Source organism: Nestor notabilis, unplaced genomic scaffold (genome assembly GCF_000696875.1).
Source record: "Nestor notabilis isolate BGI_N333 unplaced genomic scaffold, ASM69687v1 scaffold32566, whole genome shotgun sequence".
Classification (NCBI taxonomy): Eukaryota; Metazoa; Chordata; class Aves; order Psittaciformes; family Psittacidae; genus Nestor; species Nestor notabilis.
The window spans coordinates 23741-44514 of NW_009934750.1; the positions used below are offsets into that span (position 1 = coordinate 23741).

At 36.6% G+C, this 20774-nt stretch overlaps 1 protein-coding gene across 1 annotated transcript in view; it reads right to left on the reverse strand.

Annotated features, from left to right (window-relative positions):
* The window catches only part of PUM2 (pumilio RNA-binding family member 2), a gene marked incomplete at its 3' end in the record, with an annotated part of 36597 nt that extends 23519 nt beyond the window's left edge, over positions 1 to 13078 (reverse strand). Inside the window, exons 1-7 of the mRNA XM_010017503.1 lie at positions 13014 to 13078; positions 7413 to 7518; positions 6923 to 7110; positions 6116 to 6288; positions 2559 to 2829; positions 2174 to 2267; positions 943 to 1065 (exon numbers count right to left, since the gene is read on the reverse strand). Coding sequence (XP_010015805.1) covers positions 943 to 1065; positions 2174 to 2267; positions 2559 to 2829; positions 6116 to 6288; positions 6923 to 7110; positions 7413 to 7518; positions 13014 to 13064 — 1006 coding nt within the window. The remainder of the gene's footprint in view (positions 1 to 942; positions 1066 to 2173; positions 2268 to 2558; positions 2830 to 6115; positions 6289 to 6922; positions 7111 to 7412; positions 7519 to 13013) is intronic.
* Positions 13079 to 20774: the final 7696 nt, after the last annotated feature.

Consider the following 20774-nt stretch of genomic DNA (forward strand, 5'->3'; position numbering starts at 1 on the left):
TGGGTGACAACTTAAACTTAACCAAAGTTTATATACCAAAGAACACTCAAAATTAGTTTCCATGGTTGGAAAAAAGATCATTTCAGAACACCACAGAATGAACCAAATTCATCCTCACAGCAGTGCTACACTGAGACTTTAATAATCTATTATTTATTCCTCCTTTCTGTCTGCTTCCTTTGCTTATAAACACAACTACTGCCTCTGCCTCCCCTGCCTACTACATTACACTCTCCAGAGTGGGCACACTTACCTCTTCTAGTCTATTCATAAAGAACCTGTAGAAGATTGAGCACTCTGTATCACTGCATTGTACATATCACGCATTATGTACACATACATTTTGGTTCTTTCTACTGCCTTTCCTGTGAAACCACCAACTGGAGATACAGGTTTTGTACAAAATGTAATGCTCAGGTTTGAGCACTAGCTGGGACTTGAATACTCAGTGGCGTTGTTTCACAGTGATACCTACTAACTTCTAAGAGATTTTCCTGAGCTTGGGGTTTATCTGTTGTCTGGGCCTTTTAGCATGCTGGACAACATCTTTATTCTCATGCCCACTGGGAATGAGAAAACCTGGAATTAGGAAATAAATGCACAGAGTAAAAACATACAAGGAAAGGCTAGCTGTCTCATCTTGTGAAAATAATACATTCTACTAATGTCAGATGAAACTTTATTAAGGATAAACATTTTTAGAACAGCAAAAACCTAACTGTTGCGTATAAAAGGCCAGTGGAAATACTCAGAATCCACATATAACAGAAACTGGATCCCTTTCCTTTTTAGTGAAATTTTTGAAAATGACAATATTAATTTTCCTACAAGTCCCTCCTTCCTAGAAATACATTTGCAGAGAATAAACAGGATGGATTTCAGCTTTTTTCTAATTTCATTCAGTAAAATTATTAAGATAAACACTAGAAAGTGTTCAGTTACCTGCTAGGGTAGCTGCTGCAGCTAATCCAGCTGCAGTGTATGGGTCAGTACCTGGAGGAGCAGCACTGATAATGTATGGGTTTGGCACAAAAGCAGCTGGAGCCAAGCCTGCTGAGAATACGCCTGCTACAGTAATAAACAAAGTTTAATTATAGCTAACATACTTAGCAAGCACCATCATATTCAAACTAATCAAATCACAAAGCATATCTGTTAGAATCAGAACTGCTTGTACTTCAGGATTTTCTATGAGCAGGTACACCATTACAGAAATCAACACTTCATGTCTTCTCACCAGTCCTGTCTTACTAATCCTAAGGCCTAACAGCTTTGTTCTGCTGGATCTACAGACACCAAGGCGATTTATCTCCTATGTATCTACCCACCCTTATACAGAAAACATTATTCAAAGTAGAATTCACCTTGCCCAACCTTAACTATCTAAAAATTACACTAGTCTTGCAACAAATCTCTATCAGCCAAATCATCTAGTGTCTTAGGTGAAACAGCCAGAAAGAATGAATCACCTACTAGAGATACAAATCTCTTTTCCTTGACAAGAGGGGGGCGGGGGGGGGGGAATCTAACGAAATAGTTTAAATCAAATACCTGGCTTTTAAACAGCCAGTTATGAGATGCTAATCTTACTTTCAAGAAACCAAATTTGATATAAGGACTGTAATGGAAGGAGAATGCAAACAAAGCATTCCTACCCAGTTTCTCCAGTCTACCAGGTTAATGTATTTTTTCCAACACTGAGGCAGCAAACGGTGCAGAAAGCATGGCACATCAAACTATGTTCCTCCTTCCAAATAGGAGGCTTCTTGATGAACTTCAATGAACTTCAGAAGAGACTGCATTTCCAAGGGGCAAGACACAGCTGACTGCTCAGACAGCACTGTATAAAGCAGGGACTTCTCTGCAGTTTAGAAGTCAAAGGCAGACAGAAGACAAGACCTGGGGATCCCACAAATATCTTGATTTGCCATGCTCCCAGCTGTAAGACTGTATTAGTCAGCTACGTAACAGTGAAGACCTGCCACTTTTAAACCCCAGCTGTAGGCTGCTAACCCCCGTCTGCCTCCTTGTTGAGTTGCCAGCACACTAAAAACTTTATGCATCCAGTTAATACACTGAATTCCTTTGAAGGGACAGAAAAACCCCCACAGAATTTCTATTTCAAAATCCCACTTTTGCCAGGGATGCCTGATGTACTTTACAAAAACCTCACCTATGTGTGGCTGCTGAGCTGCAGCCAGTGCGTACTGCTGCTGCTGGGCTGCTGTTAACTGTTGGACAGTCAGAGCATTAGTCCTCTGGAAAAGCTATTGGAAAAGAAAAAAGATGCATTTCAGTTTTCAGAAGTCAGAGCTATAATATACCGGGATTTACTTACAAAAAAAAAAAAAAATATTTTAAACCAAGCTTCTATCCTAATAAATTACTAAACCAGAAATCTATGAAACAATATTCTTCTAGATTAAATACACATTGATATGCCTCTAAGTCACAGACAAAATAATTAAATGCATTATATGCTGAAATGACTGATGATCAGAGAGTATAATGCACAGCTTGAACGATCAATTCAGCATGTTTTCAATTCCAGTACTAACCTGCTGCTGAGAATTGTAGTCAAAAAGTCCTACAGTAGCTCCTGAAGAGTCCATCTGTACCTGACTGCCAGGATAGTCAAACTGTAGAGAATCAAGACCAACTTGTTCCATGGCATCTAGATTCTGATTTTCTGGATTTGAAAATTCTTCCACCAGAGGCTTGTGAGCTGCAGGATTGGGAAGTGGACCCAATCCTTCTGTGGTGCTAGGATTGGGGCCCAAGCGTTCAGCAACTTCTGTTGGGGAGGCTTGTCGACTTCCAGGGGTACGACTGTTCAGAAGAAATTAAAGATAAACTCTTCAGTCTTAAATAAAGCTGTCCATGGACAGAGTACAGCATTTCTATTTTAAAATAGAACTCAAGAGACTTTACAAAGGGAAGCTACAGACTGATTTTAACAATTTTAAACAGCATGCATCAGTGGCTCATTTCACTTCAAGGCACAATTTTATTTATTATTTTTTAAAGTTTAAAACTATACAGCTCTTCAAATCACTGTGAGAAAAACAAACTCATCTTTGAGACTGTTTTGAGTGATGTAGAGTGGACTGCAGTCACCTGTAACTTTTGGGGATGGCTCTTCATTGCATTTGGGAGCGACAGAAATGATTAGAAAATGTACTGAAGTTTAAAAGCAGGAAAAAAGAAAAAAGGAAATGGCTATGTGCATCTCATGCCAAAGGAGAGACAGACAATAAAACTTCCAACTGGAAAAGATAAACATACAATATAGCAAGTATCGTTCACATCTTGAAAGAAACAATACATTTTTTACCTTCAGTAAAATGGACTGTAAAACTGCCTCATTTAGCATTTGACTAAAACATTTCATTTCCTACACAGCTCACTTTATAGACTACGCCGTACCAGATGACTGGCTGGGGGGGGGAAGTGTTCCTAATATAATTCCACTGATACCCTCTCAATTTCCTTTAAGAGTAAGTATAGCCTCTTGTTCCAAAAGAAAAACTTCAGGATTAAGCAAAACATGCGTATGTGGTTTTTGCTGACAATGAGAGTCATGACTTACTTTGCCAAATCCCTGAAAATTCAGTTTCCAAGTATGAAGGACTGGTGGCAACTGAGATGCAGACAGCTACACTTTCACATCTCTAGGTGCACTTGTGTTCAAATTCCCATCAGACGACAAGAAAATCTAGTCAACAGCATTGACAGAGCCTAGAGAGCAACTCAACTGAGCAGTCAGTATGAGTTTACTCTGGGTTAAAACTGAAGTATTCTCTCATCACCACCAGCTGTACTGACTACAGAGGAATTTCTGTGAACCTATAGAGACCCACGGGCAAATACTTGAAGTGAGAGGCCAACACATTCACATCTAACAGATTCCCAACCCTATATTTGGTTAGATTTAGGGTACTTTAATTTGGAGTCGTACCCCAATGTCTCTGTCAGGCCAAATTGCTTACACTACTGATTTTTACTGGCAAAAATCTAGAGTCAGCTATTAGGAAGGAGTTGTGTTATAGAAGCTATGATCCCTTAACAGCATTATTGTGTTGGCAGAATTCAATAATTATATATTGTTTCTCAGGAAACATACGACAAATACAAGTTTGCTTTAATTATGAAATCTGGGCTCAGATACAAAATGCCATCTTGCAGGATGAAACTACGTTTATTCCAGCAGTACACTGCCAGACCAGTATGGTATCCTGCTAATTCTAGGACAGAGACAAAGCCTTAGTACTACTTGTTCTCCTCCTCCCTCTTCGGGGCCCCAAGGTTGAAATATCTGTTCCTCACTGACGCACAAGATTTATGCAAACAAATCTGCCAATACTTATGTACTTGCTGATACCGACTCTAACTGTATAGCTAGAAAGCAGTCTTTTACTGAGTTTATTCAACAATACTGTATCATCTATTACTTTGGACAAAATACTTTAGAGACAAAGCACTTACACTAGAATTTGGGGTTTTTTTTAATGTAACAATGTGAACATCTACAACATACTGGCTACCACCTAAGTATCCTAGCTAGCAACTATGTCTTGCTCAACATACAAACTTGAGTTTGAAGGCATTTAATATTCTTTATTCTTCCCAGGTGACGTACAGCATCAACAAAGTGAAGAACAACAGGAAAAAAGGCAGTTATTTAAGTACATAGTTTAAAAAAAAGCTGTAAGTACAATAAGAATACAAGGAGGAGGACAGGACAAAGTTTCTTTGTTAATACTTATGTTTACCTAATATAGGTTGCTCCTTACATTGGTGCTGTTCTGTTGCTATAGTTAAAGTTGTGTCAATACTTCAATTATAAACCTCTGTTTGGAGGGTTTATACCACCACTTTATATGGCCCATTTAAATTAGATGGCCTTATTTTTTGTTGAGAGGTTTACTGGCTTTGGATGCTTTTTTGCACCTATTTTTTTTTTTTTTAAATAATTTATCTCTTTAAATAATATGAAAGGTGCTTTGCAAGCAACTATTTCAAGAGTGAAATAGATACTGGTAAAGAAAAGCAGGACAAAATTTATTGTGTATTTTCTACATGTAATACTGAAAGCAACTTTGTTTATTGTGCATATTGCAGCATGCATCCGAAAGGAGCTAATCTGAGCTCTCTAATTGTAACATACTTGGTATTACATTCTTTTCAATAATACGTCTTGAAAAATAGACCTGAAGAATCCCTCCTTAGCCTCAGGTAAATACATTTTTTAAAGGGTAGGAAATACTTACATATGGAATTCAAACATGCATTTTAATATAGTTGTTCAGTTACGAAGTAATGAAACCACAACTATTCAGTCATGTTCATCACATTAACACAAATTTATGAGGAGCACTCTGGTTTTCTGATCTTGCTAATTCTTCTATATGACAAGTTACAAATGCATCACGGTCATTTAGAAACAAAAGTTAGTCCTTTAAAAATACCCAATTTAAAATGCAGCTTAGTATTAGGAAAAAACAGGCTGGCTGTGCTGTCATATAGGAGTTCACAGTTCAAAAGCTTGAGCTTGGTCCAATTTTTTTTCCCCTAAGAAAACAACCAAACCACACCACGATTCTATACTGTGAATAGGTGACATTAAACTGCGTGAACAGGGAAATACCTTGTTTCTCCTTAGTCAAATTAATGGTTTCTATGAAGACTTTTGTGGGGAAATATTTGTGTTCGGCTGTGGCAACCATTAGCAAAATTAAAAGGAAAATTAAAATTCTGAAGGACTTACTCTCTACAAAAACAATCAGATACAAAAGCTAGGAGTATTAAGAAGCAGCAGAGAGAAAGGAATTTAGTTTGAAATTAAAAGGGTTAAAGTTTTCATCCCTCTTTAATTCACCACATTTTAAAGGTACCCATATTTGAAAAATTAGTATATTAAGATGTAATTGTCTCATGAGAAGTGACACATACATTGACATCCTAAGAAACATGTGGCACAGTGGGAAGGGGAGGACGTGGGGTAGGGAGAATCACTCTGCAGCTGGATAATGCTTAAAGCTGACACATAAACCAGAACTGTAATAATGCTCTTAAGAGACATGCTTGTCTTCTTGAGAAACAGTTAAAAGCTTACTTAAAATCTTTGCAATCGGCATCCATTCCATTTGGCAAACCTCTGCCATTTATTTTAGTAACATCCTCATCATCTCCTTGTTTAAGATCTCTGTTTTTGTCCTCCTCAAATGGAGAAGCCTTGCCTTTCTGATCTCCTTTCTCAGGTCCATCTGTTTCAGCATCTCTAGTGCCCTGAGGAAAAAGAATCTGTTTGATTCTGAATATTGAACAGAACACAATAGGAGCACCACAAGGTGACCTAATTCTACACTACAGTGCACGTAAACAATACAAACAGTTTATTTTCAATGAAATTGCATTTGGTGGGTAACTTGGTCATCAAGTTTCAACCACATGCAATTAATAACTGCCAAAATGTGAAAAGGAATGCCAAGATTTATAATGGAAGAGCTAACTCAACCTTAACTATAGCGGTGCTGTTAAAGCAGTAACACTTCAAATTAGATAAAGTTTATTTTACACAGTTAACACATTTAGTACACAACAAATCCTCATGGAAACACAGAATAGAAAGATCTAGAATAAAGCCCATCACACATTTTAAATTAGGCTATTTGCAATCTTTTTCCTTCCTTTATTTAAAAGCAATAGGAAAACACTTTTTTAAAGACAGCTATTTAGTCAAGATTCCAAAACCACTTCCCTCTTCTGCCCCCTCCAACCAAGGAAGACAGACAGATAGTGAATACACACTTCCTTCTAAACAAAAGAGTTTAAAAAGGAAAATAGACAAACAGAGTAGAAAACAAAACCATGTAAGACAGTAAGACCATAACAGACAAGCTTAACACACTGCATTACTTACAAAAGCTCCTTTCCTAAACCGGGAATCCAATTTATCAGCTGGAGAGGAACTTAACACATATTCTACCATGCTCACTCCAAGGCCACCACTTTCTGATCGTGGAGACAATACAGCATTTACTTCACTGTTTCCATGAAAACCCTGTCCAGGCTTTCTCTGTACCATAATAGGTTGGGACATAGAATGGTCTGTTAAAAACAAATAAATACATTAAACTATTGTATTTTTTTAAATACAACTTGAAATGTTTTTGCGTTTTATTACAGAGGCAATATTAAACCAATATTAAGTCCAAATTTAAATAAATTCTAAACCCTGGTTTCAAGAAGTGTTATTGGCACTCAAGCACCACTGCAATATACATTTTCACAATTAAAACTGAAGGAAAATAAAATCCAATACATAAATAAAATTTATAATATTAATTTACTTCGAAATAACATTTACCAAACATGACTAATTTTTCAATAGCTATACATCAGTCACTTACGAGGAGTTCCCCATGCAGTCTCTCTCCACTCATCACCAAGGAATATCCCTTTTTGTCCATCTTTTGCTGAATCATCAGGTTCCCAAAACTTTTTGGCCGGTAAAAGCTGTTCCAAAAGAGGAAATGGGTTTATTTAAAATATGGTTATTAAGAGGATATGCAAGTAATTAATTTGAAATAACAAAGTCAGCTTTACATAAGGAAGCACACACTGCCAAGGAATAAACACTTAAAAGTTCTCTTACTGAAGCTGAATCTGTATAAAGAAATTGCTTGAATGACCCCAAAAAGACTGAGATTCTGAAGTTATAAGCAAGAGACAGAAGCAGCTGTGAAAAAAACTCATCAAATTAATCCCTGTGTTAAACCATGTCAATCCTCTCAAAGTTTAATGAACACTGCCTTCTTCCCACGTAGGTTCAAAAGTTTGGCCTTTAACTAATGCTATCGTGATAACCAGAAACAACAACAGTTCATTTTAAAGTTCTGTTCCATTAGAAATGCATCATGCTCCAAATGTTAGGGCATGGTGGCAAATCAGCTCCTTTAGACCACAGGGATCTGCTGGTTACAGATTTGTGACATTCAGATTTCAATTTCCACATACCATTTAGCTGTACAACTTCTAAAGCAGAAGGTTTAGTTAGATCAGTACCACTGGTACCACTAGACAGTACTGTACTGTCTTTGAGAAGACTTCATGTGACTTGACAGAAGCACTGCACAACAAAAAAATATCTCAAATGTCAGCATTCTCTTTACTTTTATTTTAGTGCTTTTTCTTTATTCCTCTAACTTTTTCCATTGGTAGCAGCGCAACTGCCAAAGTCTGCATATCACATTTTCTCTTCAATAAGTATCTAAAAGTCTGTATTCTCAGGCCAGGGACGTACTTTATGAGGTCCCCCAACTGAAACTGCAATGAAAGCAACTTAAAGAAACAAAACTCAAAGAAAGAAAAAAAATTAGGGAAGACAGCACTGTAATCCATCAGATTTTGAAAATGTCACATTCAATTTAAAATCTTATAAATTTTGTGTGTGTGTGTGTGTTTAAGATAACCTCATATAAAGCTTTGTTTGCAATAAACAAGTATGTTCTGGAGTTTTGCTGTTTAGTATGAGCCCTGATTAAACTAGGTATTTTAGTGTAGCACCAAAAGAGCTCATGAAAACAGCTTCAAGAAGAGCAAAGACTGCCAGACTCCAACATTAACACTGAAACAGAAGTGGTAAAAGCTCCTCTGGAGTAACTTAAGGATTGACAATTGCTGTTTTTCTCTGCTGCCAAGAGCTCTTATCAGAAAAAGTATTTTGGCTGCCTAACCTACTGACATTCCTGGGTTCCTTACATAAATTCATTAGCACAGGACTCAGGGTGGAAGGCGATAAACAGTCAAAGCTCAACACAACTACAGAAGAGTATTATGCTTGCAAGAGCACTACACTGCTGCAACCTGTCCCAGAAGAGATGCCCACTTCATCCATGAGTGACAGAATCATCACCAGGTGTTATCCAAGCATACTTTGGGAGCACCAGGATATTAAGTTTACTTACCCCAAATTTAAAGGATGAAGTTAGCCATCAGAGGACAGAAAAACAGATTCATGGAACCTTACAACCACTGTTCAACTAAATGCAAATGATAAATTTCAGATCAGCCTATGCACTCTACTCATCTTTTTAGCTTTATATCATAAGAAGTTTACAGTACTATTGATTTGTCATTTTGTAGGATAGTGGTAGAACAGAATGCAAGAATTTAGTATCTGTGAAACCTTGGTTTTGAGAAACCGTGTGTGTGTGAGAAACACATTTTATTTTAAATTCAGTCTAAGACAAGTTCAAACGTGTGTCCAGCTGAGATAAGACTTACGAGAAATACAGAAGCAAAGGTGTCAGAACCACACAACTGTGTCAGAATAAAACAGATCCAGTAATATCCTGGGTGGCATAAAATGAGCATTATGTTAAAGTGTGCTTAGCCTGAAATTAGTAACTTCCACTATCAGACAGGTATCCAAGAAAAACAATGTTAGAAACAATATGCAAATATGCATACTGTCAAATTTCAGACATATTCAACTGCTTGAAGTCTTCATGTACTCTGGTACTCAAAGAATATACAGCATCTTTAACACAAGACATAATGCATCATCTATACCTCACGAGGCTAAATTTAAACTCTATCCTATTGAAGATCAAACAGATTTACAGAAAGGCTTGTGTTAAAAACGCTACATAAGTCCCTCATATTTAAATGAATGGATTTTTTTTAAAGTTTACAATTTTGCACCTCCAAGGCCCAGTGATCTATTATTTACTTTTTTTTTTGACGGATGATGGGTATGACATACATTATGCTTTTTTTAAAGGGATGTTCAAACTATTGGATTGCCATGTAAATCAGGAGTCCCAGCAGCTATCAACTTCTTAATGATGGAACTCAAAAGAGTACTTTTCAGAAAACAAAAACAAGTATGTTCCTCTTTAACAGACCAGGGGAAAAAAAAACAACACTTGATTAGTTTTACTGAAAAAGACTTAATCAAGAAATCATCACAAATTAACACGAGTAGCTAATATCATCATACTTTGATAACATGTGTCATGCTCAAGATTTCCTGCACTTAACCCAAGAAAAAAGAAACTTCACAAAGATATACCCGATTCTAATTCAAAATAATGGAGAAAGATTGCCCTATTTCTTACAAAGCTCTTCCAACAGTACACTAAAAGTGTCTTTTTCAGTATCAACACTGATCCCTTTTGTGTCTCTGCCAGATGAATAAAGCCCTTTTCTACACAAAGATAATTACCAATTATGCTAAAGCTGCCTCTTAACCAGCTCTCTGATAAGTAACTGCACAGACTCAATTACTGGCTCCTGAATTATTTTTTAATTTTTAGGATCAGAAGTTAATCCTACAGAGCCTTCTATGAGTTCTCTGAATGAAGTTTTGACACGAGAAATGTATACACTATACCTCAAAAGAAATCTGTGTGTGTTTTCATCCTCTAAGTTACTATAAGAATAGACATTATCAAAAAATATTTGGATTGATATTCTGTTTGGCAGTAGGTTTTACATAAGCCTGCATTAGGTCACACAAAAAGACCCAAAGCCCACTGTGCTGGCCCTGAAATAGCAAATAACAGATGCCTAGAGAAGAGAAATAGCACCATGTGTCGTTATTTCTTCAGAGTATTATCACGACCTCAAGGATCATGATAGCTTTTGGGAGCTGAAGCCAGAGGCATTATCTGTGTATAACCAATCTAAGAGCTAAAAATTCAGAAGACATTTAGAGAAGGATGCCTGCAATCAGCAGATCTCTTGCTAATAAAACTTTATTCTCTTTCTTTACAGAATAAACTAACAAAGGATTGCAAAACAAAAACAGATCAAGGAAACAGTACGACTGGCTCACGTTACACTGTCCTAGTCCTGATAGTGATTGAGACCAGGCTCCATCTGAATGCAGCTCAGATGGATTGCTTAACAGAAGGATCTCCAGTATGTATTATTTCCAAAATGTGTTATGGTATAATGAAAACAGATTTTGTACTACATTACTTTGCATTAGCACATGGAAGACATACTTGCTCAGGATTCACAGACAGTCTTGATTCTAGTAATGATGTGAAAAGCAAGACTTAACAGCCTCCTAACGCCAAGTATTGATTCTCAGAAGGGGGAAAAAAAAAGACCAAGGATTAGAGTTATGAACACGAAATCAATTTCAGTTCAGAGAAAAATCTATCCAGACAGAGAAAACGAGGAAGAGAACAACTTCCCAATAGCTAGAAGCAGACTTGACATGACCTCCCTTTCACACCTTTCAAAGTAGACAGAGGGCATCACCTAAGAACATACAACTACCAGTCCTAGCTTACAAAGGTATTTATGAGGACATTTCCCATAATATTTTGGAAGGTTATAATCAAAAAGAAGGTTATTCCAGAACTACTTTGCTTTTGTGCAATATAGTAAGAAAATTACTGACTTAGCCTAGCTGTGTGAATCTGTATTACCCCAAGATACCTGTACAAAACTTGAAATCAAATACATAATAACCTAGTAACTGCAGGGTCACAATATAGTATCAATTTCTGATGCTACAGTACTGTAACATAACTCTGGATTTTTGTGTGTAGGGGTATTTGAATTTTGGGGTTTTGGTGTGATTTTTTTTTTTTTATGAAACATCTTCACAGATCCACAGAATACCATGAAAACAAATTAAATCATAACCATGCAGAAGTATGTCCCTCCATCTGAGACTTGTATAAGCAGTCACATATACCTCAATACCCAGACATCTGCGCCATCCTTCACTTTCTCTGCTTTCAATCTTTCAGAGTACATCATGGGTGGCAAAAGAACAAACACAAATAAGAATTTTACTCATTCGCTCTATCACAACTGTTGGTACTATCACACATACCCTACTAACGCCTTTACCTTTCAAAAGGAGTTTTAAGAGCTGGGGGTAGGGGGGGACAGGATGGACAGAAGGAAGCAAGCATATCCAATGCAGCTACTCAGCTTTCTAAAGAACAGGCCTTCATCTATTAGTGCTTCTTCAAAAGCACGTGGTTAAAGACAGACGTTGAACTCTGGACGAAGCAAAAATTGCTGAAAAGCCAACTGACTGGTTAAATGCTTCACTGAAGCAAAAAAAGAAAAATAAAAAAATCAAGAATAGCCATGTGCCAGCTCAGAAACATGCAGCCACTAGAACATGGCATTTGATTTTTAATAATAAGTTATGGTTTCTGTACATGGTCCTATTGTTTTAAGAAAGTTAAGCTGAAATATTGTCACTGGTTCAACTGTCAATTGAATTAGGTAAATATCTGGCAAGACAAAAGAATCATTATATGAAATATTAGTTCAACATGAATTTAATTCATTACCATGTCCTGTCAGGGCAAGTAACCCTAATGCACGTTGATTACTTTCTAAACAGTTCAGGGAACTGCTTTTGAAAGAGCCAAGTCATTCTCTGTGATCCCTCCAAACAGACTGACTTTAAAACAACAAACTCAAAACCAAGCAAAAAAACCCCGAACAAATGAAGCAAGTAAGTCCTTCTTCCCTCTAGCCAAATTATATAATAGCAGTCTTCTCCCTGGTTAAAAATCTTCTTTTAAGGAGTAATTAGCAATAAAATTACCAGTAAATAACCACACATTTCTGCTAGGGTATGCCAGTTTCACTTTTTCTGGAAGCCAGACCTTTTCCAGATCCCAGTCTCTTTGGCTTCTCAGAGATAGTAAACAATTGTTTCACTAGTGTAGATACAGTGATACTGAGAACATGTCTCATTTCACAGAGCTGCACAAACTTTCAAATAAATTACCCTGTCACTTCCCCAAGAGTATCAGTCATCAAATCAGACCAACACAATACCACAGTAAATCCAGTGAATAACCATCTCAGTGTTCTTCCAAAGTACATAGTTTATCTTCACCTTCAGCTGCCTGAGAAATCAACTGGTCTCAAGAGAAGACCTTTGATTCATGTCATATTATTTAAGACTTCTTAAATTTTACCAACATTTCCAACCAACTGGATTTTCAGCTGTCAATAATTACCTCTCCCATTCCCCGAGATTCTAGGGCAAGAGCTTGAAACTCATGATTCATCTCATCCACAGATCGAACCTGCAGGGGGAAAAATGAAGGAGTGATCCATTAGTCAAATGCATTTCCTAAAGTTGAGTTTCTAATGCTCCCCAAGATTTCTGACAACTGAAAGCATACACAAAATTTGCTACTCAATCTCAGCAGAACAAGAGGTTAGATTTCCTCTAACTGTTAGATACAGTTAGTGACCAATTTAATGAACCACGCTAATATAACAACGTGCAAGAAATTCCAAGAAACTTCAGAATTTTCATCTTTTTAATCTTCATCTATCCAAATGAGTATCACTCATTATGGAACCAATATTACACTTGCAACAAACATAAAAAAACCCAGGTGAAATTAAAGACCTGGACATACAATATCCTTTGCAAAGGAGATGAGCCTGTTGCACACAATGTTACTGAGTACTCAGCAAACAAAGAAAAGCTCGCAAGATGGGTCACAAAAGCCGGTAGTAATATGTTGCTTTTAAAATCTGATTGCATTATCACAGCCTCTCGCCCTTTCTTCCAGGAAATAGCACTCTTCCTTCTCTGTCTGTTGTCTTTGTTGTAAATATGAAAGGTATATTACTAAAGCAAGAGTTGCTGTTGCAACAAACCACCTCCTTTTCCATGGCATGCAGACACAATGCACTGGGTGCATTCTTTCCTGAGAAAATGGTTTCCACAACGGATTTTCAAAGCCATGACAAGCTTAGAAAAACAAATAAAAAAAAAGGCAATTCAGAGTTGTTTCTGCCCTTCTTTCTCAAGATCAAAATACAGCAGGGTGAAATGGTGAAGTTATGAAAGTTCAAAGAAAATAAGTTTCCCTCCCAATACCAGTCTCTCTGGAGGAGTTCATTTCCCCCTATTAAACGCAGCTGCTTAACAAATAAACCAAAATTAAGTTACTCCATACAGCTGATAACACATTAAGATCACTTTTCAAACAATACTCAAATACTAGGCAAAGAAACAATCTTGTGCCTTTAATATTCTGGCACAAACAACTTGTTGGAAAAGTGTTAATTATCTGTCCATAGATGCTCTATTCTCAAAATTCTACTCTCAAAATACCGTTATTGCCCCATAATCATTATAAGCCATTAACTTCAGAGGCTGAGTGTCTCTGTACTTTTGAGAAAGAAATTTCATAGCTCAAAGAAACATTTCTTAAGAAAGAACAAATATTTTAGTTAAGACGGATAATAAAAATAATTCCCAACAATTTCAGTGCAAACTTAGTTTTGGTGAATTATGGAGGGGGTGGGGAGAGAATAAACACCTTGACCTTTTTTTTCAGTGATGCTGGCATTTAAGACAATTAGGTTGATTTTAATCTTCTAAAAACTGAAAGAAGATTTTTTATGTATTCTTAAAAAAAGCTACGGATTTTTCAAACAAATTAAAAAATAGTTCATAATTTATGTGAAAGAAGCTAGTTTGTTGGGGGTTTTTTTTATTATCTCCAAGGGATAATAAAATCTTTGGTGCATGCACATAGAAAAATTAACTCTAGAAGAGGAATTAATCAGAAAGAAAAATAAGAAATTGAAATTTTGAAGAATTTTGAATCTGAATATTACAATTTCTGAGAACAGAATATCTCTATAGGTGGCTGAGCTTACCATAAGCCACTGCCTCTGCTGAAGTCAAGCACTTTAGTTTCAACTGCACTTGAACAGTAAATTAGGTACTTCTGTCTTAAAAGGTGATTTTGGTCTCACAGTATCTCTAAACACAACTTGTAGCTAAAGATTGACAAACTGCATTTACTATAAACACTACCCAAGTCAAAGTTAGACAAAAAACAACTGAGCCTGAAAGACGTGAACGTTTTTTGGTTGTGGGTTTGTTTGCTGGGGTTTTTTTGGGGGGGAGGGGGGAAGGGAGGAGGAAGAGTTATTTGTTCATGCTTTTTTGTGTGTGTTTGGAGGTTTGCATGTTTTTTTTGTTTGGTTTTTATTATTTTATTTTAGGTAGATTTTCTTTCCCCCTTCTCCCCTCTTTTTTTACTGTTGTTTCTTCGGTTGGTTGGCTGGGTTTTGGTTGAGGTTTTTTTGTTGTTTTATGTGCTGCAAGACCTAATACCAGATGCTTATTTTTCACAATTCAGTAAAGTTCAGAAACATGGCCACACGTAGAGACTTCCAAGTCTCTAAGACAAGACAATCCAAGCATCAGAGTAACAACACAGCTAACCTTTTTTCCCCCCCCCGAGCAGTTCAGTCAACTCTAAGGAACTCTTTAGTACACCTAACACTGATTTTGCTCACTGGCTCCTTTCTTACAAAGAGAGCCTCCATTCCTGTTTCCATAAAAACCAGCAGCCCACAAAATCCTGTCCCATGTCATGAATATGTGTTTCATGGGTAAGGTTACAGACTGGAGAAAGGCAGCACCAGTATCTTCAGGTCTGCTCTCTTCAGTGCTAGCTCTATCACTGCAACAGAAGAAAACATCCAAAATGACAACCAAGATAGACCTATTACATATAAAGACATGACCTTTCCCCAAAGGGAAACTTGGTTAGAATCGTCTGTATTATCAGGAAGTTTTGCTTTCTGTACTTCAATGCCAACACTCACCTAATTCATATTCTCCAGAAATAAACATTTTCAACATAGACTTTTTTTTACCTCACATTCAGAACAGCACCAGCAAAATATCTCTGTTTTTATTCCTTCCCTGTTATGTGGAATAACTCATAAGTCAGAGAGGCCTATAAAGCGTACTGCTCAACATTTACATTTTTCTCATGGTTTTGGTTGATTACATCTTTTTTCTTGTTTTCCCTCCCCCACAATCACTGCCAATTTCTCTTTCTCCATTTACCACCTACCCGCTTTGGGAATTAGTTGCTAGATCTAATCTTAAATTTCCAGGAGTTGAACACTAATAAGCCTTCCAAATAAGAGAAACTGGCAGTGTTTTCAAACTTCTGATACACATCACATCATTCCAAAGAGCCCCCAAATTACACACAAATGGATACTACACAGTCTTTCAGGTATAACAGTTCCTCACACACTGCTGTTAAATAGAACAGCTTAGGAGTATCCATGAACTTGGTAATCATCATGTAAAAGGTTTTATTCAGAAGGGGTTTTTATTCTTTTTCTATGCACCACATCAACTGAACTGGGTAAAAAAACACAGCACTGAGACCACTAGATTTGACATGGGCAAAGCAACAAGGAGAAACTGGTCTGGGGCAAGGTAGAGCAGAAGTACCTGCTTAGTGGCAACTAGATGATAAACCAGTAACATGAAACCATGTCCTCACATAACTCGGGACAGAATTCCGGAGACAGACTGTTGACTGGAGAGTCATCTAGGATTACCACAAGAAACACTGCTTAAAGTAATACCCATTTCTGGCATCCAGGCACCAGATTCTAGGGACAAGTACTCTCTCCAATAACCTTGCATCCTTCTGGAAATAAGCTTCTAACCATTTTCTTGCAAAAGCAGAAATCTGTCCTTTCTCTGAAATAAGAGTTGGAATGAAATAAGAATAAAACAAAACTATTAAGAGAAATATAATACTTAATTTTATAGATCAGAAGTGGTTAAAACACCTAAGCAGAGTGTAGGAAAACCACTTTTTCTGCATTAAGAAATTCCAAATCTCATCCCTCCCCTCACAGGTGAATACCCCAACACTGTGGCAAAGAAGGGGAGGACACACTTTGCAGCTGAAGCTGTGGTACTAGGCCAGAAATTCAGCACAAATCACCTGGTAATTACAGTCCTGTGACTGGAAGGAAAGGGAAGCTGTTGTTCAAACTGCAAATCTCCCAACTTTTTTTTCTTTATTTTACTGAATGACTTTAATGCAAAATACCTTTCTAGTAGTTTTCTTAAGGGATGGCTCTTCTGCAGCATTTATCTTATGAATATTATATAAGACTATACATTATTACTATATATAGAAGACTTATTAGCAAGTGAAACTAATGTAAGAACACAAAAGCGGCTATATTTTAAAACACAACACACACCAATTCTGCCAGCCCCCCATTAAGTTAAACACTGTCTTGTAAAGTCAAGTCAAACACTTGACTAGATACAAAAAAAAAAAAAAAAAACCAAACAAAAAAACCCCACCACCCTAAAATAAAAAACCTAAAATAAAAAACATTTCAGATGGGTAGCTACCTTAAAACTACTAAATAATACTTTAATACAAATTAAAACATTAGACACAAATCTAGTAGAGATTTATAACAAAGGACAGTAAGAGAAAACTAGACAAAAAGCGTGAACTGCAAATCTCCAAAGCTCTACTATGAAATACTGAAGTTTAGGGCTGTATACAGAGATTTCTCCTCTAGAATATTTTGCCAAATTACCTACGGTGCCATTTTTTTGGTTTAGAGGCCAGCCAATAGTGCACCCAGATAACAAAAGCTGTTGAGCAGCTGAACAGACAACTACTGGAATCACAACTGAAATGCTTTGTACACAAGTTGCTTACAAAATACTAAATATTTGGTGTAATGTTTTAAGTAAACAAGGCATTTGTTTTATTAAAGCCACCTTTGGCTAGATGCATCCACCTGCTACCAAACTGGTTAATAAAGTTGCTGTTCTCAAGTAATTCAAGGTCTCCAGGTATGCTGTGTTTTGAAAAGAAGATAGTATTTTCTGAGGACCATACGGAACAGTAATGCAACTGCAGACTTCTCCAGAGTGTCAAAGCTCATTAAGCAGGCTGAATAAACAAGATGTTAGGCATTTCTAACAAAACACTCAGGTAAACAGTTTTAAGTTCTAACACATATTTTCATTGTTAGAATCTCAAAGCATAACATCTGCCCCCAGTAAGCATTCAATAATTTTCATTGGTTTACAGTGTTCTAAACCCAAGCCAAACTTTCTGCAGATGAGTAATTCTTCATCCCTCTATTTTAGGCTTCTTAACTCACTCTCAGGTTGAGCTATTCTTTTGGACTGTGACCATTCATTATGACCCTTAATACATTAAAAAAAAAAAAAAAAAAAAAAATTAGTTTATCAGTTTAGATGGCCTGGCTCAGCCATCACTCTGGATCTTAATGTTCTTGTGTTTTATTTCCTGTAGTTATATTTTGTATTCTGGTTTGAGAAGCAATCCTACCAGCACTGAGGACACCAACAATGAAAAAAAACCAAATAAGCAGATTTCAAGGTAGGGATTCTGCAGCATGTAGCAAGGAGGGGGAGGGAATTATATATACTCAGCAAAAGCACTGTTCAGTCTGCTGAAAAAGTTAAGTCACAAAGAAGCAAGGTGATCCTAAAAGCTGACACTTGTATATACAACACTGACCAAATGTTTTGCTTGCTTTCTTTTCAGTTTGAGTATCGGTAATCTGGAAACATGCACATAGGAGAAAAGAATTTCCTAAGGTCTTCTCAACAGCATATAAATATATATACATATATATAAAAATTTTGCAGGATAGCATCTGACAAGTCACTGATAAGTTTGGAAATTACAGATCTACTTGCATATAGTTGTCTGCCAACAGACCATACAGAAAGGCCTAACAGGACACCACCTCCCATGAAGAAAAGTAGAAGAGAAAGACCTTGCCACCTGTTTCAGAGCTACGTGGTGGTTCATGGGCCTAACAAGTTTCAGAATCTCGGGTTCTGTTCCCAGCTATGGACTGAAACATGCTCTAAGAAATAGGTAATTGAACTCGTTCCCCCCAAACATGAACTCTTCCATCACATTAAGAACTTCTTTCTTCCTTGCACAGGCTTTATGCCTGTCTTCCCACCCAACAAGCTCCAGCTTTGCCCTACAAGTGGCAGAACTGTCAGCACCAGTTTTTCTAAGCTACTGTCATGTGTCCTCAAGCTCAGGATTTTAATCCCGACAAACAAATGCTGGCAGAATTACCAGCCTTGCATAAATTAATAATAATGTGTCTGTACTGAAATCAGATTTTGGAACTATTTATAGCAGCTCCAGTGCTTGCTCCAATTGAAGAGCTAAAGTGATGCATTCCAACATAAGTAGGGCATATAGATTATACTACATAATTTAGCAGGTTTCTCAAAGTCTTTTAATTGTGTAAGAAATTATCCACTCAGAAAAGTTTCTAAGAAATGCACAGAACAGGAAGTTGGGGTGACAGATGTTGTAGAAGTTTGTAAAATAAGTCTAGAGAAGAGACTGCTAATGATAAGCTTATATGTAATTTTACAAAATAGAAGAAAAATCCCACGAAAACTTGCCCAGTGAGTTTATATAAACAGGAAATTTTATTTAAAAAAAAAAAAAAATCCCCAAACCTAAACAAAACTCCCAACAATGAAAATATTTATCCATACGTTTGTAGCTTATTATTTATATGAGCTACAAGAAAAGGTAATTCTTCAAACAAAAGGGGCTGACTAGTCCTTCAGTGCCTGTAAATCAAACTGAAGAACTGTCTTTCGTGCAAGAAAATGTACAGGTTTTATCTTTAATGTGAAATAGTTTAGCTGTAATCCTATCTAGTTGCATAAATACACCACACAAACAAAATAGGAAGATGCTAAATATATTCAGAAGTTTGAAAACAAAGCTGTGAAATGAAACCTGAATTGCAGTTCTTGTCTAAACACGATTACTTCATTGGTGCCAATTACTTAATATAGGTACATGACATATCTCTTCTTTCTAATTTTAAAACTCTACACTTTTCCTGTTAAGCTAGTTAGATAGGATCACCTTCTTATGACAGAGTAGTACGTGCTACTGGTCACCTAACAAATTTAGGCAAATTCATCTCACAAATTTCTAATCATTTTTGTTCCATTCTACACTGAAAGGTTTGTCAGTGAGTAGTAACACTATACAGCTACTTCTGTAAGGAAGCATGACATCAATTTGCTGCATTGCTGCTTTGAGACATGAGTCCTCATTACTTCACCATTAGCTCTCATTCAAAAACTTTATTTCATTACGTTAAAAAACTTCACAAAGAAACTTAAGTGCTCTCTAGGCAGTATGCTGTTAAAAAAAGGCTAAAAACTTTGCCTTTTCTGAAGATGAACACTCTGTATAAACCCCAAATTTATCTACACACAAGCAGGAACTAGGGACAATTTATCTCAATACATATTGTAATGATTAATGACAGGTAACTTTCATTCTAATAGACAGTCAACAAGCTTTTCTTACATGTGTTAACAAGAATTGGAACAATTGGAACATATAGGCCTAGAATCACATAAAAATTCTGTAAGTTAACTTTCCACACTGCAATCAACATTTTTTTGCTGATGTGTCTTCTATACATAAATACACTCTCTCTCTATATATATAGAAAAATATCTATATATAAATTACCACTCTTCTATTTGCTACCAGAGAATCTGAAACAGAACATCTCCTCCCTGCCCAAAAAGTAAAAAACAAGTTTTAAATTTGTTTCCAAAATTATGTATTTTTAATACCACCTTAAAAAGAATGTGATTTTAAAGAATCCCATAGACCGTAACTGATTGAACAGTATAATTTATACCAGGAAAAAGATTTTGAACAGATGTATACACACAGCCACACTTTCCTCCCTCCCCCCACTTCCCCCACTAAAACAAGTCTCATTGACAGAATTTCCAGGAAACTTATTATGTGTTACTGTAGCAGTGACATCAGAAGAGTTCCTCCCACCTCCAGTAGTAGAGATATACAGCAATCTCCTTCAGAGCATTTACTTTCATTTTCTTTACTCCTGAATAT